This window comes from Mytilus edulis, chromosome 3, assembly GCF_963676685.1.
Source record: "Mytilus edulis chromosome 3, xbMytEdul2.2, whole genome shotgun sequence".
NCBI lineage: Eukaryota > Metazoa > Mollusca > Bivalvia > Mytilida > Mytilidae > Mytilus > Mytilus edulis.
The window spans coordinates 4,645,080-4,665,778 of NC_092346.1; the positions used below are offsets into that span (position 1 = coordinate 4,645,080).

A 20,699-nucleotide genomic window follows, 5' to 3' on the forward strand; every position below is an offset into this window, starting at 1 on the left:
TGTCCATACTTGCCCCAACCGTTCAGGGTTCAACCTCTGCGGTCGTATAAAGCTGTGCCCTGCGGAGCATCTGGTTGGTTATTATCTTGAATACTATTATAGATACAGATAAAATATAAACAACAATAATAATCTGCAAAGTAAGATCTACACATAAGGCAACGTGACCAAAATTGTCAGTTGACCCCTTAAGGAGTTATTGCCCTTTATAGTCATTTTTTAACAATTTTCATTTATTTGGTAAATTTTGGTAAATTTTTACAAATATTATCCTCTGTAACTAAAGGGCCAATTGTATTATAGATACAGAAAATTGTAAGTAGCAAGAATGTTCAGTAAGTAAGATCTACAAACCAATCACCATCGCCAAATCACAATTTTGTCATAAATCCATCTGTGTCCTTTGTTTAATATGCATATAGACCAAGGTGAGCGACTCAGGCTCTTAAGAGCCTCTAGTTAATATACTCATTACTTTTTTTATTCTGTTCTTTATGATGATAACTAACTTACGCTTGTACTTAACGAAAGAGATTAATCGCTCGTACTTTACCTATTGATTTATTTCCGTACATATAATGGGATATTTTATAAGACTTCAAACCCCGTGGCATTGATGTTAATTTTCTTGGATTTGTGAATTATAAGTTTCTTGTAATTTATTTAACTATGAATGGGTTTTTAAATGTTTGAGTCGTCATTATAAGAAATTGAAAATGTATGAATCTTAATTGTAAACTATCATAAACATTTGTTTCTGATGGGTGAAGACTGACATTTCTACCTATATATTTGAAAATACTTTCGAATGAACCCTTTTATTGACAGAATAATCATATACATACATTGATGCTTACTAATAGATTTTTTTCTTGCGGGAAATATGAAATGTGTTAGTAGTCTTTGCAATTGTCCGATGAGTCGAGTTTTTTAAAGTGAATTTAAGTCGAAGATTAGATAAAATGAGATATTCTAACCAATATGCGCGAGTCGCTATTTATATTGGAGTTATTTATGTGCTTTTAAATCTCTACATCACATTATATTACTGTCAAATTCAGAATCTGAAATACAAAATAAATATCGATACAAAAGCTGAAACATGCACCGTAAATTTTGGAGGAGAGGCGTTAATATATTATGAATCAGAATGTAAAGTGATTCATTAGTCTCTTTTTGACTCAACTAACCCAAATAATGAAGTAATGTTTTCTAATCACTTGGCGTCAGGCGTCCGTATTTTTTACTAAATTTTCTGCTTTGAAACAACTAACCCAATTTAACTAATCTCGGCAACAATCATGATTGGAGTATCTAGTTTAGATATGTGTCTGCTGACTTCGCCAGCCTAACAAAATGACCCGATTGACTAAAAATAAAAGAAAGTGTGTAAAATGCTACTTTTTTTTATTATTTAAAAAACGGTTATGAATAGAAAAAAAACTGACAGGAAAAATATAGATAAAGAAAATCTTGCAAGGGAAAACATTTTCAGTTAAGATGTACCGATTGTTCATTGATGTCAAAAGTGTCCGGCGACTTCTATTATTTTATGCGGATGTTTGTGTCGGCGTCTGAACACATTTGTCGGAAGACATTTTGTTTTATAGACAATAACTTCAGTAAATTTGTATAGATCTTCATGAATTAGTACCACAAGGTTCATACAACACTAAAAAGGTTGAGCTTGATTTTGAAGGTAATTGTCCATGCTGTTTAGAAATAAACCGCTGTAGATGAGCCAAAACAAGCAGGGTTTTTTTCTTGCTTCAGGACAAAAACATGTGTAGGGATCTATATGGGATTTTACCACAAAAATCTATTCATGAAAAGAAATGTTAGGGCTGAATTTAGGGATCATGGCCATCTGACATGGTTCAGCATTTTTTTTTATTTAGAAAATGGTTTTATAGCTAGTAAAACCTTTCACTCTGTTTGCAAGTCTGCAAAGCTAAAATTATCTCTTTTGTCGTAATTTTCAACCGTCCTACATTGTTAATTTTTAGATGTAAGTCAAAATATGAGGCAAACTGAACTGTAACTGTTGTATTCTTTATCTCATGTTAAATGGGATAGATGCATTCAACAAATTTTGAATTATTTAGTGAGAAAAAATCATCCATAGCAATAAGTTAAGGTTACTACTACCAACTTTTTTTTCTTCCTATGAAGTTCCTTATCAAGTCAGCCTCATACGAATAAAGAAAATAGTCGACAAGAAGAGGGCCACAGTTAGTTCCCATGGGAATGCCGATGGTTAGGTAGGCAGTTTCGCAATAACTTTTAGGTTGGGCGTTGGTTACTGATTTGGTTGATGTAAATAATTTAGGAAAGGGTAAAGTGGGGTACTTTGAAGACCCAGCAATATCCCGTTGCTTGTAAGGACACTTATGTAGAAGGGAGACGAAAGATACTAGAGGGACAGTCAAACTCATAAATCCACAATAAACTGACAACGACATGGCTGAAAATGAAAAGGACAAACAGACGAACAGTAGTACACATAACACAACATAGAAAACTAAAGAATAAACAACACGAACCCCACCAAAAACTAGGGGTGATCTCAGGTGCTCTGGAAGGGTAAGCAGATCCTGTGCCACATGTGGCACCCGTCGTGTTGCTTATGACATAACAAATCCGGTAAATAGTGTAATTTGGTAGGTCACATTTATGAAAGAGAAGGGGACAGTAGTTTATGTATCTAATACTGTGATGGGGGATCCTGCTCTTCATCTTTGGTTGAAATTTCGAAGCAACATGGAACAAGCATTTGATTATCCAGGATTACCCCTTGAATAAGTGACTTGGGGTATATATTGAGTTTCCGAGTGAATTGTCAATACCTAATTCATTTATCAAACAGTTTCATATAATGTGATTAACACAAAAACGATGTTGTTTGTCGCTTTATCCGCCTGGACAACAACCTATTGTCATGGAGGTAGTATTGTATTTTGTAAAATATGGGTCCTTAAAGATTGTTTAAGCATTGGTATTGATAGACCTATTCAGTTTTTTTAATTATATCGACTTCACAGCCTTTACCCATTTGGAAAGAGTATCTACGTCCTCTTACTTGCGTATAACCCATTATCTGACATAAGCCTCGACTGAACCCATCAGTAGTTTCAAGCTGTGTTTCCAATAAATGGATTTAGGTTGAAATTAGTATGGCGTTCATTATCACTGGACTAGTATATATTTGTTTAGGGGCCAGCTGAAGGACGCCTCCGGGTGTGGGAATTTCTCGCTACACTAAAGACCTGTTGGTGACCCTCTGCTGTTGTTTTTTATTTGGTCGGGTTGTTGTCTCTTTGACACATTCCCAATTTCCATTCTCAATTTTATTAGGTTCACGATATTTCGGACCTTTGGATCATACATTTCACAGATAAGTGTTATTGACAATGATGATGTCACCGGTGAAACGGATTATGTATGAGTTAGGAAATAGCACTGGTGCACTCAGGAGAATTGGACTTCTAGTCGTTGATATTGAGATCCTGCAACACTTGTTTTTAATTGAAAATTTTTATAACAATTGGTTTGGTATAGGTAAAAGATATGATTATTACAGACTGATCCTTGAAGAAGGGAGCTATTTTTATGTCCAATTTATGGGCATTATGTTTTCTGGTCTGTGCGTCCGTTCGATCGTTCGCCCGTTCGGCCTTCTGTCCGTTTGTCCCGCTTCATGTTATTGTTTTTGGTCGAGGTAGTTTTTGATGAAGTTGAAGTCCAATCAATTTGAAACTTAGTACACATGTTCCCTATGATATGATCTCTCTAATTGCCAAATTATTCCCAATTTTCAAGGTCCCCTGAGCATAGTAAAATGATAGTGCGGATGGGGCATCCGTGTACTGAGGACACATTCTTGTTTATTTAATATAGTTTATTTGCCCACGTTGACGGCATCGATGCCCAAAGAGACGATCATTGGGCAATTTTTTAAGAGCATTCTGTTTCGTTTGTTTGTTATTAGGTCTTTCCACTTTTCTGTGGAAAGACCTATTGTTTTTCTTCTGATTATTTTTTTTTTTTTTTTTTTCTTCCGCCTAATTTTGTTCTTGCGATAAACATTTGTTTCGCAATATGTCGCTTAGATATTTGGTATATGATATCGAACAGTTTATGCGCTTTTGAAATTTACCCTGCGTAAACGAATACTTTTCTTTGTAGGAGTTATCTCCCCAAACACTGTTTTCCTTGTTAGCGCATCTCCTTCGCAACCGTAAAATATTATGACAAATTTATTTTACAAAATTGCTCGTTATATCCTTCGCATGATTTGTCCTATTTTGACCGAAGTGATATGAACGCTCCATATGAGAGTTATTTCCCCTTATGCATTTGATATAAGTGATATGCATTTCTATCTTGTAAACCATAAGTGCTAAAGACCAAGGATCTTTTGATTTGAGGTCCTTGGTCCAAAAAAATAAAAATTAGGTCAAGGTCAAAGGTCAAGGTCATATTCCAATTTTTGAATTTGGCTTATTTCCACTAATTTGCAGAAACTGTATAAGATATCGACAAATTATTTTTTCTAAATTGTTAGTTGCGACATGTCGTAACACGTAAATTTTGATTGCAAGGGTACGTTGAACGTAAAAGTGAGTTTTCTCCCCTCTTGTATTTAAAAATACGTGTATGGTGATATAACTGATTAACCAAATATAATTAAGTCCTATGGTCTTTTGATTTGAGGTCCTTGGTTTATGACCTTGAAATTGATCTCAAGGTCATAGATTAATTTGACGTTCTAGTTTTTGACCTTTGCTTTCAGCTCATATTTATACATGATATATCCATGAGACTTTTGGCGAAAGGTATCAAACCATTAAACCTTGAAAAAAACAACCGGAAGTAACCTTGTGTAAACCGGAAGTAGCTATTTTTGTACTTTATTAATAAAAAAGTATATAGAACATGATCTTTTTGGAATCAGTGTCAATTTAATATTCAAATATTATCGGAAGTAACATTTTTCAAACCGGAAGTAACAAATTATCTCCCTTATTTAAAAAATATTGTATAGAAACCATATATTTCTGGAATCAGCGTACAATAACCTATCAGTTGACGATTGAAATGACATTTTAAACTTAATTTTACAACTTTCATATTAAAATACATTGTTTTCAGTGGAAAGACCTTCAATTGTTCTCTGAACAATTGGTTTTTAATTATGTATAACTTTTTTTCAGAAGGCTATATATGCTTGATGAAGCGAACATCGTTACAAATTCATACTGTCCTTTGTAAGATAGATTAATTTTATTCTTCGTGTAAACGATATGCCGAATTTCTGCAAATCGGGATCAAACTTAAACTTTGTTTGATTTTTACCAAAATTTAATTATACGGGGTTCCTTGATATACTGAATCCAACCTTGTATTCAGATTTAAGAATAAATTGCCTGTTCTCAAATTTGTCTATATTGTGGTTTTAATGGTCCACAATTATTCTTTTTTTCATTTCATCAAAAATAATGTTTCCTTGTGTTCTATGAAATGCTGAATTTAAACGTGTATTTAGATTATGGAGATTGGACCATTGAAGGTAAAAGTCAAATTAAAAAATGTCAGATCTTCTACCTCATGTATTGTGTCAGAAGCATATGCTGTGTTAAATATTTCAGAATATCCAAATTCAAAACTGTATCAAGTTATAATGAAGTCTCCATATTTTTGTAATACTTTGTATACATTACTTATTTCTGGATCAAATTTAATTGGTTTAATTCAAGGTCTTGAATTCTTCGGGTTCTTTGATATGTTGAATCTAATTTGGTATTTAGAATTTGGATTCTGATCCTGTTTTTGAAATTACTCATATTAAGATCCAAAGGGTCAAAAATTAAACTTTGTTAGATTTCTTTCTAAATTAAATTATTGATTTTCTTTCTAATGCTGAATCTCATGTGCATTATATATTTTTTTAATTCTTGGACACGTCTTCAAATAGGTCCACAATTATGTTCAAAGGGAGCAAAATTTTACTTTTTTAAAATTTTGAATTTAAGAGGTTCTTTAATGTGCTGTATCTAAGCGTGTATATTTATATTGAGCTTTTTCAGGCACAATTTACACGATGGTATAAATTAGGGTCTAACTTTAAACTTGTATGATTTTATCAAAAATAAAATCATTGTTGTTGTTTGAAGTACACATTCTAATCGTGTTTTCAATTTATTATTTTCAGGTACGTTTTTCATTCTGGTCCACATTGAGGTTCAAAGGTTCAAAGATTAAACAATTATTCTTGTTCTTTGATACGTCAAATCTAACAGAGTATTTGGAGTTTTTAGTTTTGAGCCCAGTTTTAAGGTTGGTTCAAATTGGGGTCTAATATTAAACTTTGTTTAATTTCTACAAAAATTGAATACATAAGGTTCTTTGATATGCTGAATCTAACTATGTTTTTCGATCTTTGATTTAGGATCCCGTTATTAAATTTGTCTACAAGGAGGTCCAAAGTGTTTGATTTATCAAAACATGAATTCCAACCATGTATTTAGATTTGGATATATGACAATAATTATATAAATAACAAAACGATGAGAGGGTGATTGAGAAGATAACTACCCCTGAAAACGTTGTCAAGGCAATGGTCAACTCCAAAAGACAATAATAAAAACATAGTTAGAAAAAGCATTGTCAACCTTGGCTTCACCTCGGTTGACAATGCTTTTTCGACGGGTACCAATCTGCTCTATCACCCGCTCAGCTATGTTGTATTTAATTTGTTAGATTCCATTATTGTCTTTTGCAGTTGACTTTAAACTCAAAATATTTTACTATGACATCACGTACATAAAAATGTAACGGGTATTTGAAAAATCAGAAGAAGTGAAGTAAGATGATTTTTTTTTTAATTTGACAGTCAATAAAAATTATTCTGTGCCACAACGGTCATCACCAGAGGGTGACATTAAAAAAAATCTCTCCCGCTCAGCCATGGGATAGAGGAAGATATCTCCCTCGTTATAGACAAAAAGGGAAAAAGTCTCATAAGCGTTCTCACTGGTACAATTCTTGCCAGATTTTTATAAAACTTATACTAATGTTTAATATCACTAGTATTTCGGACAAAATCTAAACGTGTCGACGATCAACTTGTTTAAAAAGACTTTAGAAAGACCTTTTCCCTTAGAAATATTAAATTGATTAAAAATGGTCACGTTAGCGTTCTGACGGGAACACTTCTTGCCAGATTTTTAGCTCACCTGGCCCGAAGGGCCAAGTAAGCTTTTCTCATCACTTTGCGTCCGGCGTCCGTCGTCCGTTGTCGTTAACTTTTACAAAAATCTTCTCCTCTGAAACTACTGGGCCAAATTAAGCCAAACTTGGCCACAATCATCATTGGAATATCTAGTTTAAAAAATGTGTCCGGTGACCTGGCAAACCAATCAAGATGGCCGATATGGCTAAAAATAGAACATAGGGGTAAAATGCAGGTTTTGGCTTATAACTCAAAAACCAAAGTATTAAGAGCAAATCTGACATGGCGTAAAATTGTTTATCAGGTCAAGATCTATCTGTCCTGAAAATTTCAGATGAATCGGACAAGCTGTTGTTGGGTTGCTGCCCCTGAATTGGTAATTTTAAGGAAGTTTTGCTGTTTTTGGTTATTATCCTTAATATTATAATAGATAGAGATAAACTGTAAACAGCAATAATGTTCAGCAAAGTAAGATTTACAAATAAGTCAACACGACCGAAGTAGTCAGTTGACCCCTTTAGGAGTTATTGCCCTTTTTAGACAATGTTTAACCATTTTTTCGTAAATCTTATTAATCTTTTACAAAAATCTTCTGCTCTGAAACTACTGGGCCAAATTCAACCAAACTTGGCCACAATCATCATTGGGGTATCTTGTTAAAAAAATGTGTCCGGTGACCCTGCCAATCAACCAAACTGGCCGCCATGTCTAAAAATAGAACATAGGGATCAAATGCAGTTTTTGGCTTACAACTCAAAAACCAAAGTAAAGCAAATATGACATGACGTAAAATTGTTTATCAGGTCAAGATCTATCTGCCCTGAAATTTTCAGATGAATCAGACAACCGGTTGTTAGGTTATTGACCTGAATTGGTAATTTTAAGGAAATTTTGCCTTATCTTGAATATTATTATAGATAGAGATAAACTGTAAACAGCAATAATGTTCAGCAAAATAAGATCTACAAATAATTCAACAAGACCAAAATAGTCAACTGACCCCTTGAGGAGTTATTGCCCTTTATAGTTAATTTTTAACATTTTTCATAAATTTTTGTAAATTTTTTGAAAATATTTTCCACTGTAATTACTGGGCCAAGTTCATTATAGATAGAGATAATTGTAGCAACAAGAATGTTCAGTAAAGTAAGATCTACAAACACATCACCATCACCAAAACACAATTATGTCATGATTTATCTGTGTCCATTGTTTAATATGTACATATACCTAGGTGAGCGACACAGGCTCTTAAGAGCCTCTAGTTTATTCAACTTATAATATAGGTTAATATCAGCAATTTCGTGAAGTTCTACAATGGTGGACGATCGATTTATTATACCCCACGCAACGAAGTTGCGGAGGGTATAATGTTTTTGACCCGTCCGTCCGTCCGTCAGTCCTGTTTCTTGTCATCGCAACTCCTCTCAAACCACACAACAGAATTTCACGAAACCTTTTCAGATGAAAAGGACATACTATGTAGTTGTGCATATCGACAGGAAATTGCGATTCAATTTTTTTTATAAGAGTTACACCCCTTTGAACTTATTTGCTTAATGAACTACTGCAACAGTTTGTCATCGCAACTCCTCTGAAACTACACAACAGAATTTCACGAAACCTTTTTTAATAATAAGGACATACTATGTAGATGTGCATATCGACAGGAAATTACGATTCAATTTTTTTTTAGGAGTTACCCCCCTTTGAACTTATTTACTTTATTGTACTACTGCAACAGTTTGTCATCGCAACTCCTCTGAAACCACACAACAGAATTTCATGAACATTTGTAGATAATAAGGACATACTATGTAGATGTGCATATCGACAGGAAATTACGATTCAATTTTTTTTTCTAGGAGTTACGCCCCTTTGAACTTATTTGCTTCAATGTACTTCTGCAACAGTTTGTCATCTCAACTCCTCTGAAACCACACAACAGAATTTCATGAAATTTTGTAGATAATAAGGACATACTACATTGTATGTTGATGTGCATATTGACAGAAAATTATTATTCAATATTTTTTCTTATACAATTTTTTTTTCTTACACTTATTTAATTTCTCCAATGACAATGTGGGGACGTGGGGGTATGTGAGCGTGCTCACTGAGGTTCTTTAATTTTAATAGTTATGCCGCTTGGAAATATAAAATAAGTGCGACGCGGGGGACATTGAGACTCATTTGTTATAGTGGAGCCTTTAATATTCAATAAGTACCTCAAGCACTGCAGTGAATTTGTTTTATGGTGATTTCCATCAGGTTCACGTACATTTATAGATATGGCCCAATCTTCATCTGGTTTTAACGTGTCATCATAAAGATATAGGAAGATGTATGAGTGCCAATATGACAACTCTCCATCTAAATAACAATTTTTAAAAGTAAACAATTATAGGTCAATGTACGGCTTTCAACACTGAGCCTTGGCTCACGCCGAACAATAAGCTATAAAGGAACCCAAAATTACTAGTGTAAAACCATTCAAACGGGAAAACCAACGGTCTAATATATATAAACAAAAAATGTGTAACAACGTATTAGATTTTAGCGAAAGAAATTTATGCATTACTGAAAAATTATTACACCAAGGTTTTCGATATCACAAACTAGTGAAAACATTTATTAAATTTTATCATCGGTATATGGAAATAATTCGTAAATATAACTCAACATGCAGACATCTTATACGTTCAGGTATTTCACATTCAATCTTTTATGGTAATATTCTTTACAAAGCACAAACATGTCAGTATTCACCTCAAAAGCCTACAAAACCTTTAAACAGACTAATTAAGAAGGGATATAGTTACGATACTGTTGTCAGGTCATTAAATATTGCATATTTTGGCTTTAATATTGATTCACTTATAGGGTCTTTGCAACGGAACTAAACACATTTATGTAAAAAAACAGTTATTGGCATGACACGGGTTATATTCTTCTCATATATTTTATGATAGTATGATACTAAACCCCTAACGAGAGGGATTGTGCCTGATATTTATATGTTCAAGACATAATCTTTCAATCAGTTTAATTGAGGTCTGGAGCTGGCATGTCAGTTAACTGCTAGTAATGTGTTGTTATCTATGTATTATTGTCATTTTATTTATTTTCTTTTGTTACATCTTCTGACATCGGACTCGGACTTCTCTTGATTTTAATGTGTGTATTGTTATGCGTTTACTTTTCTACATTGGCTAGAGGTATAGGGGAGGGTTGAGGTCTCATAAACATATTTAACCCCGCCTCAATTTTGCGCCTGTCCCAAATCAGGAGCCTCTGGCCTTTGTTAGTCTTGTATGATTTTTAATTTTAGTTTCTGGTGTATAATTCGGAGTTTAGTATGACGTCCGTTATCACTGTACTAGTATACATATTTTTTTAAGGGGCCAGCTGAAGGACGCCTACAGGTGCGGGAGTTACTCGCTACATTGAAGACCCATTGGTGGCCTTCAGCTGTTGTCTGCTCTATGGTCGAGCTGTTGTCGCTTTGACACATTCACCATTTCCTTTCTCAATTTTATTGAATCCTTGAACCATTTTCTATTCTTTTATATACTTTTATATAGTTTATAAAACTTCATCAATGTGTCTATTGGCATGAAAATCATCATTGACGCATAAACACAGGCCAAAATACCATACTCCTGTTCCTTGAGTAATCTTTGTTCTTTGTACTCCATCGCTTTTAACATTTAACATTTACTTTACCAAAAATGACTCTATCAATTAAATTAGATGAGAAGACAAAGATGCTGTTTACTCTGCTGATGATACTGATGAAACGGTCATGGCATCGTTCCAATTGTTGTGAAAAGCATCAAATATACCTCAGTTACAATCATGCATGGTTGATATTTTGTTTTAATTTTAAAATATATCACTGAATGTTTAATTTTAGGTAGTGCAGGTAATGATGTGTTTGCCAAACTATTTCGTGGAAAACTTCAACTGAAAGAACAGATGCAACCAGAGGCTTCTATTAGCAGTAATTCATCCTTTGTTGAAACAGGGGAAAGTTGCACTGCAGTCGATCAGACAGGCCGGATAACAAAATCAGAAATAGCGGAATTGGAATTATCAATCCAGAACAAAATGCGCCAAGAAATATTAACAGGAAGTTACAAGATGGATATTGCACCCTCTGACCTTGTTGATTTTGGAGGTCAAAAAACATATGATATGACACATCAATTATTTATCCAATGCAAAGGAACCTTTGTGTTGATGTTTGATGGAAGATATGGTTTATACGATGCCCTGGAAGAATACAAACCGAAAAGGATAACAGCTATGTGTATGTATAACTAAATTCAAATAACTTTAAAAGTTTCAGATCAATTGAACATAAAACAGGGGGGAAGAAATACTTAGTTTGAAATCACCAAGATTGACTGGGAAATGTGTGGTAAACATATGAGCCGAACTGAAGGCTAGTGGCTGGACGGACGAACAGACAGACAGACAGTATGCAAACCTTATCTCGTTCATTAACATATGTCTTTAAACATTAGAGATAACAATAACTCTCTAATTATTATTCTATAACAACTTCGTTTAGATAATGCATATTTAGAATCATAAAACACAACTGAACTAAAGCAAATACAAACTTCATCTTATGCCATTTTTTCTTCTTGTTGCTGTTTCTTTATATATGAAATTAAAACACAAGGTTTATAACACACACAAACGATGGTCGCGATTGATTATGGATGTTAATGTAGAATCACTTAAGTACAATATAACATTGTATTTGTGTTTGAATTCCCTCCCTTACACTGCTTTTAAATTATATATAAAGAAATCATGTATTGACTTGAGGTGATTAGCTGTCAATTTATTTTAAGAAGTTACTGCTAGTATTAAAAATGCTGATTAAGGTGTATTAATTTTATCCATCATTATGTATGTCATTTTCTATTTTACTTTTATCATGTATTTAAATGGGTACTTATGGTTGCAGACTCCATTGGACAATTGAGATCAATACCATATCTTGAGGGGAAAGAAAAAAAAATTGAAAAAAGGGGGGAGGTGGAAAAAAGTGCTGGGGTCATTTGCAACAGCATAGTGTATTTCCTAAAGCAAACAATGAATATATATATTCCAATCATATAACCATTTCTAAATTTTTTTACTACATATATTCTCTGTCAGAAACATATTATGTGTCAAATATTTTTAAATTACAATCCAAATTCACACCTGTATCAAGCGCTGATATTGTGTCCATTTTTGCCAAAATTTATCATGGTTGAACCTCTGAGATCGTATCCATCTGCGCTCGTCGACGCAATTCATGTTTTATATTTTCACTTTAGAACATCATTAATTGTGTTGTTATGACAAATTACAGATCTAGTTCGAATTCTGTTCCGATCTGATTATTTTGTGCCGATTTATGGTCCTTGGTCAAAATAATCAGTTTTCCATCCACTTAAAAAAAAGAAATGTTTTTTTTCTTTGGGGGGGGGGGGGGGGGGGGGTATGAAGAGGATATATAGAATAACCAAACATTGTCTCGCAATACAAAAGTTATTTGTACAAGGCTTAGTAACTGGAAGAAAGCGAGGCTGTGCCTGTATTTTTTATTTACGTCATAAATTAAACTTACAGAAACGCATTTTCAACGTCATAAACAAGGCGATATATGGTCAGTGATTATATATCATATATGAATATAGTATAACGATCAATGCGCAGTATATATTTTGATAATAAGTCCTCAGACTTTGAAAATTAAGTCAAAATAATCAGTATCCACACATATTTTTTTTAACAAACTTGATATTAATTTGATATTTGTTATATTGTTCACACCATGACGTAAAGCACTTTGTTCGATTATAATGAATTATTCACCGGTAGTGTATCAGTAATGTATCGGACGAGTTGGAACATCAGTGCCAAATAATTATTTTGTAAAATGGGAAGAAAGATATCAAAATGACAGCCAAACTGATGAATCGAAAATAAACTGACAACGCCATGTAAAGAGCTATGCTCCTCTGAAATATTAATTATATGCAAAATCGCTTTGTTACTGATTCAGGCGTACAATTCTTGTCAGATTTTAATCAAGTAATATCACAGATTTATATCACCAATGGCAGATCAACATTTTTTAAACAGATGTGCCCCATTTTGATTAGTATTGCATTTGCGCTCAAGCCTTCAAAATATTTATTATAAGTTTTAAGGAACAAAATAGTAGTTAGACAAATGAAATATGAGCAACGTGGGAACAGCGGGATCTTGACTTTAAGTTTGCACTCCATCTGTATGTATGTCTGTCTGTCTGTTGGTCTGTCACGTGTATCCATCCGTCAGTCCGTCAAATCAAATTTCAATCCGTTTTTATCCGACCGCAAAAATTTTTATTTTTTGGTCGTATATTGCTATCACGTTGGCGTCGTCGTCTGCGTCGTCGTCGTCCGAATACTTTTAGTTTTCGCACTCTAACTTTAGTAAAAGTGAATAGAAATCAATGAAATTTTAACACAAGGTTTATGACCACAAAAGAAAGGTTGGGATTGATTTTGGGAGTTTTGGTCCGAACATTTTAGGAATTAGGGGCCAAAAAGGGCCCAAATAAGCATTTTCTTGGTTTTCGCACTATAACTTTAGTTTAAGTAAATTGAAATCTATGAAATTTTGACACAAGATTTATGACCACAAAAGGAAGGTTGGGATTGATTTTGGGAGTTTTAGTTCCAACAGTTTAGGAATTAAGGGCCAAAAAGGGCCAAAATAAGCATTATTCTTGGTTTTCGCACAATAACTTTAGTATAAGTAAATAGAAATCAATGAAATTTTAACACAAGGTTTATGACCACTAAAGGAAGGTTGGGATTGATTTTTGGAGTTGAGGTCACAACAGTTTATGAATTAGGGGCCAAAAAGGGGCCCAAATAAGCATTGTTTTTGGTTTTTGCACCATAACTTTAGTATAAGTAAATAGAAATCTATGAAATTTAAACACAAGGTTTATGACCATAAAAGGAAGGTTGGGTTTGATTTTGGGAGTTTTGGTCCTAACAGTTTAGGAATAAGGGGCCCAAAGGGTCCAAAATTGAACTTTGTGTGATTTCATAAAAAATTGAATAATTGGGGTTCTTTGATATGCCAAATCTAACTATGTATGTAGATTCTTAATTTTTGGTCCCGTTTTCAAATTGGTCTACATTAAGGTCCAAAGGGTCAAAAATTAAACTTAGTTTGATTTTAACAAAAATTGAATCCTTGGGGTTCTTTGATATCCTGAATTTAAAAATGTACTTAGATTTTTAATTTTTGGCCTAGTTTTCAAGTTGGTCCAAATGGGGGTCCAAAATTAAACTTTGTTTGATTTCATCAAAAATTGAATAAATGGATTCTTTGATATGCCAAATCTAACTGTGTATGTAGATTCTTAATTTTTGGTCCAGTTTTCAAATTGGTCTACATTAAGGTCCAAAGGGTCCAAAATTAAACTAAGTTTGATTTTAACAAAAATTAAATTCTTGGGCTTATTTGATATGCTTTATCTAAATATGTACTTTGATTTTTGATTATGGGCCCAGTTTTCAAGTTGGTCCAAATCAGGATTCCATATCAAGTATTGTGCAATAGCAAGAAATTTTCAATTGCACAGTATTGCACAATAGCAAGAAATATCTAATTGCACAATATTGTGCAATAGCAATTAATTTTCAATTGGAGTTATCTTTCTTTGTATAGAATAGTAGTTGATAATAGATGTTGGAAATTTGCCAGACATGACTATGATGTCATTTTCTATTTTTATTTGCCAATAACTTTATGTAAATAACTTCATTGGAAATTTGCCAATATAAAATGTTGCTGATGAAGCTTTTTTTCCTTATCTTATCTAAAATGTTTTTAGATAATGTATGTTGGACATTTGCCAGACATGACTATGATGTCATTTTCTATTTTTATTTGCCAATAACTTTATGTAAATAACTTCATTGGAAATTTGCCAATATAAAATGTTGCTGATGAAGTTTTTTTTTTATTGTTTTATACAATAAACAATGTATATTCACTTTTACTACCAACCAATCTTTACCATTCAGTGATAACAAGCACTTTATTTTACATTTTAATATTTTATGATGTATTTAAAAGAGTAGTTATTGTTGCAAACTCCATTAGAAATTTGAATTGATATCAGTTTTGGAAAAAGGGAAACAGGGATGTGAAAAAAAGGGGGGGGGGGTTAAATTTTTCTCATTTCAGATTTCATAAATAAAAAGAAAATTTCTTCAAACATTTTTTTGAGAGGATTAATATTCAACAGCATAGTGAATTGCTCAAAGGCAAAAAAAAACTTTTAAGTTCATTAGACCACATTCATTCTGTGTCAGAAACCTATGCTGTGTCAACTATTTAATTTTAGATTTAAAAAGTTTGAAGAAGAAATCTTTAATTGATTTGTAAAGTCTTGACATTTGTTTTGTGTAAAAAAAAAAACATGTAATGTAAACAATTTGATCACAATCCAAATTCAGAGCTGTATCACGCTTGAATGTTTTGTCCATACTTGCCCCAACTGTTCAGGGTTCGACCTCTGCGGTCGTATAAAGCTGCGCCCTGCGGAGCACCTGGTTTCTTCATGCTTGAAGATATTTATTTGATATTTGCTTCGCATCCCGGTGCGGAGCTATTAGTTTCAATCGACAAACACGCCATCTTGAAATAATTACTTATCACGTGTAGATTCTGATTTGTTGCATTGTGATGCAGCTGAGATACAACAACAGCTATTGGTTTAAAGGAGATAAAGAATTACAGACTTTTCTCGTCCAGGATAAGACATCAAATGCCGGAAAATCAACTATGTGTACTTCAGTTCCGATCAACTGTCATTAATGCGTCTTCGTTTTATTATGCATATATTTCACAGATAAATTCAATACTGAAATTATCAATTATCAATACGTGTTTATTAGCTTTGTTACTTTAAAATTTGCACGATTTGGTTTGCTAAACAATGTTCCTATATAATGTTGACAAAAATGCATTATCTGTATTTTATAACTTCTGACAATCTAGGCACACCTCAAGAGTCGTGTCTATTTATAATCGTTTTAATTTTCAACAAGTAATTTATTTTTATTAAAAGCAAGGGTGTATAATTCACACTCTCAAATTACATCCATTTCATCAATCAATATCTAAATATAACACATTTCCAAAACTATATGCACACATATAACCTTAAATTTGGATAAGGCGAAGCAGTTCATACCTTTTTAGAAAGCTCAAACTTTTTTTTATCATGACAAGTTATAGTTCAAATTTTGTACCGGTCTGATGATTTTGTGCAGAGTTATGGTCCTTTGACTTGGATAATTCTATAAAATAATCAGTTTTCCGCATTTATTTTGTTATCATCCTTGAAGATATTGATTTGAAAATTGGAATATATTTTTATCATGACAAGTTACAGATCAAGTTCGAATTTTGCTCCCGTTTAATAATTTTTGTCGCAGAATGCTTGACACGGTTAAATTGATCCGACGACGGCGGCGTTAGCTAACTTCTTTAATTTTTGAAGATGGAATACCTGGATGCTTCATACTTTGTAAAAAGATGCCTTATCTTACGAAGATTCCGTCTGTTACATGTCTATTGTCTTTGACCTCATTTTCATGGTTCTAGTATATTCGATATGGAAGGACTATAAGGTGTACATGTGCAACTGGCAGGTGTCATCCGACCTAGACCTTCTTCTCATGGATCAGTGGTGATCGTTATTTTTTCTGTTTTTGTCTATTTTTCTTATACTGTATGCAATAAGTCTACTATATTTGGTGAATGGAATGATTGTAAGGTGTACATGTCAGTCTCACATGTTTTATTTGACCTTGATTTCATTTTCACAGTTCATTGGTCAGTCAGTGTTAACTTTTGTGTTCTGGTCTGTTGTTCTTTAACTATAAGCAATAGGTCAACTATATTTGTCGTATGGAAGAATTGTAAGCTGTACATGTCTGCGTGGCATGGTCCATCTGACCTTGACCTCATTTTCATGGTTCATTTGTCAATGTTTAGTTTTTTTGGTTAAAGGAGAAGGTCCGGTAAGGACTCATTTTGGCCTCAAATTTCAGTTTCATCTGACGAAAGATTTTGACCACTTTTTAAAGACTTAAGTGTCTATTTCACATGATTTAATTAGTATTAGTGAAAGATTTTAACTGATTTAGTCATTAAAAACGATCCGATTCAAGCTCAAATATGAAAAATCTCTCAAATATGCCAAAAAACGTCTCTTTTTAGATGGTTTTTGTCAAAAATGAAAGTGGCCGCATCCGTGTTCATCCACAACCTTTATATATGTTATGTATTATCATAAAATATAACTTACATTTCAATATTAAGGATGAACACGAATGCGGCCACTTTCGTTTTACAAGGAATCCGTCTAAAATTTAACTAAAATGATAGAATTTTGAAGATTTCAGTAATTTAGCATGACTTAATGGTGCTACAACCCGATATATGTGCATTGTATTGTCAAAAACAGCCCATATTTATGTAGCAGAAGCATTCAACTGTCCAATAAATAACTAAAAGTTTACATTTTAACAATTTTGTAAAACTGTTATATTTTGGGGCCAAAAAGGGGTCTTACCGGACCTACTCCTTTGTTTATTAGAAACTATAAGCAAATATAAGGTGTACATATATTTCTTGTTTGCTTTATATGACCTTGACCCCATTTACTTGGATCATGTATAAGTTTATGTTATAGATGTAGTAAATCTTTATATTTAGGCATATAAGCATAATATAAATGATAAGTAAAGAAGGCGAGACATTTCTGCGTGTGTACTACTGTGTGCAATTGAATTAAGTCATCAGTGTTTAATTTTTAACCGGATTTTTGTGACAAAAATGTCGGTTATTGATTTGGAGATGTACGGCGGGCGGGCGGGCGGGCGGCAATCAAATGTTGTCCGTGCATTAACTCATGAACCGTTCAACCAAAGCTTTTAAAATTTTAATATGTTGTTACTGACAACTAAATGAAGGTCAAGTTCAATAATGGCGATTTTGACTTTTACCGTTCAGGAGTTATGGTTCTTGAAAGATTGAAAAATAGAGTTTCCAGTCGTGTCCGTGCATTTACGCATGAACTGTTCTACCTAAGCTTCCCAAATTTTAATATGTTGTTACTGATGACAAAATGGAGGTCAAGTTCAACAATGGCGATTTTGACTTTTACCGTTCAGGAGTTATGGTTCTTGAAAGATTGAAAAATGGAGTTTCCAGTCGTGTCCGTGCAGTTACGCATGAACTGTTCTACCTAAGCTTCCCGAATTTTAATATGTTGTTAATGATGACAAAATGGAGGTCAAGTTCAATAATGACGATTTTGACTTTTACCGTTCAGGAGTTATGGTTCTTGAAAGATTGAAAAATGGTGTTTCCAGTCGTGTCCGTGCATTTACGCATGAACTGTTTTACCAAAGCTTCCCAAATTTTAATATGTTGTTACTGATGACAAAATGGAGGTCAAGTTCAATAATGGCGATTTTGACTTTTACCGTTCAGGAGTTATGGTTCTTGAAAGATTGAAAAATGGAGTTTCCAGTCGTGTCCGTGCATTTACGCATGAACTGTTCTACCTAAGCTTCCCAAATTTTAATATGTTGTTACTGATGACAAAATGGAGGTCAAGTTCAATAATGGCGATTTTGACTTTTACCGTTCAGGAGTTATGGTTCTTGAAAGATTGAAAAATGGAGTTTCCAGTCGTGTCCGTGCAGTTACGCATGAACTGTTCTACCTAAGCTTCCCGAATTTTAATATGTTGTTAATGATGACAAAATGGAGGTCAAGTTCAATAATGACGATTTTGACTTTTACCGTTCAGGAGTTATGGTTCTTGAAAGATTGAAAAATGGTGTTTCCAGTCGTGTCCGTGCATTTACGCATGAACTGTTTTACCAAAGCTTCCCAAATTTTAATAAGTTGTTACTGATGACAAATAGAGGTCAAGTTCAATAATGACGATTTTGACTTTTACCGTTCAGGAGTTATGGTTCTTGAAAGATTGAAAAATAGAGTTTCCAGTCGTGTCCGTGCATTTACGCATGAACTGTTCTACCTAAGCTTCCCAAATTTTAATATGTTGTTACTGATGACAAAATGGAGGTCAAGTTCAATAATGGCGATTTTGACTTTTACCGTTCAGGAGTTATGGTTCTTGAAAGATTGAAAAATGGAGTTTCCAGTCGTGTCCGTGCAGTTACGCATGAACTGTTCTACCTAAGCTTCCCGAATTTTAATATGTTGTTAATGATGACAAAATGGAGGTCAAGTTCAATAATGACGATTTTGACTTTTACCGTTCAGGAGTTATGGTTCTTGAAAGATTGAAAAATGGTGTTTCCAGTCGTGTCCGTGCATTTACGCATGAACTGTTTTACCAAAGCTTCCCAAATTTTAATATGTTGTTACTGATGACAAATAGAGGTCAAGTTCAATAATGACGATTTTGACTTTTACCGTTCAGGAGTTATGGTTCTTGAAAGATTGAAAAATGGTGTTTCCAGTCGTGTCCGTGCATTTTCTCATGAACCATTCAACCAAAGCTTTTGAAATTTTTATATGTTGTTACTGATGGCAAATTAGAGGTCAAGTTCAATAATGACGATTTTGACTTTTACCGTTCAGGAGTTATGGTTCTTGAAAGATTGTGAAATGGCGTTTCCATTCACGTTGTTGCATTTACTCATGAACCATTCAATCTAAGCTTTTCAAATTTTAAGATGTTGATACTGATGACAAAATGGAGGTCAAATTTGATATTGAGGATTTTCACTTTCACCATTCATCAGTAATGGTTCTTGTGATATTGCCAGGACACAAATAAATATTAATAAATCCGGTTTGCTGTCGTTGTGACAGCCTCTTGTTTTTATCATGCTTTAAGATATTGACTTGATATTTGTTATGAAGTTTTAGTTATGATACGTTATAGATCAAGTTAGAACTTTGTTCCAATGCAATGAATTGTTAAGCGGAAGGGAACTATGTATTGCCATGCAGTACTCATATAATGCTTGTTTTATAAAATTTAGGATGCTACAAGTTTTGGATGTCCTGGAAAATGAATCTACCGACATATATACTTCTTCTGAGAAACTTTACATAAAATTAATTGCGGTATACGCAGGGAATATGAAACGTTAAAAAAAGTTTCAGTTGATATTTTTTTAGTTGTTATACGACCGCAGAAAAATTTGCAGTCGTATTTTGGTATCAATAAGTCGTCGTCCGAATACATTTGGTTTTAGCACAATTATTTAAGTGTTAGTTTATGGAAATCGATGAAATTTACACACAAGGTTTATAACCACAAAGTGAACGTTCGGATTGATTTTAGGGGTTATGGTCCTAACAGTTTAGGAATTAGGGCCCATTGAAGGGCACATAT

The 20,699-nt window shown here is 33.4% G+C and overlaps 2 protein-coding genes across 2 annotated transcripts in view; both read left to right on the forward strand.

The window, feature by feature from the left end:
* LOC139515660 (uncharacterized) overlaps window positions 1-20,699 on the forward strand; it is a 207,419-nt gene that overhangs the window by 89,744 nt on the left and 96,976 nt on the right. The gene's annotated exons all lie outside the window — the stretch shown is intronic.
* The window catches only part of LOC139514474 (uncharacterized), a 56,389-nt gene that overhangs the window by 15,720 nt on the left and 19,970 nt on the right, over window positions 1-20,699 (forward strand). Inside the window, exon 4 of the mRNA XM_071303781.1 lies at window positions 11,148-11,543. Coding sequence (XP_071159882.1) covers window positions 11,148-11,543 — 396 coding nt within the window. The remainder of the gene's footprint in view (window positions 1-11,147; window positions 11,544-20,699) is intronic.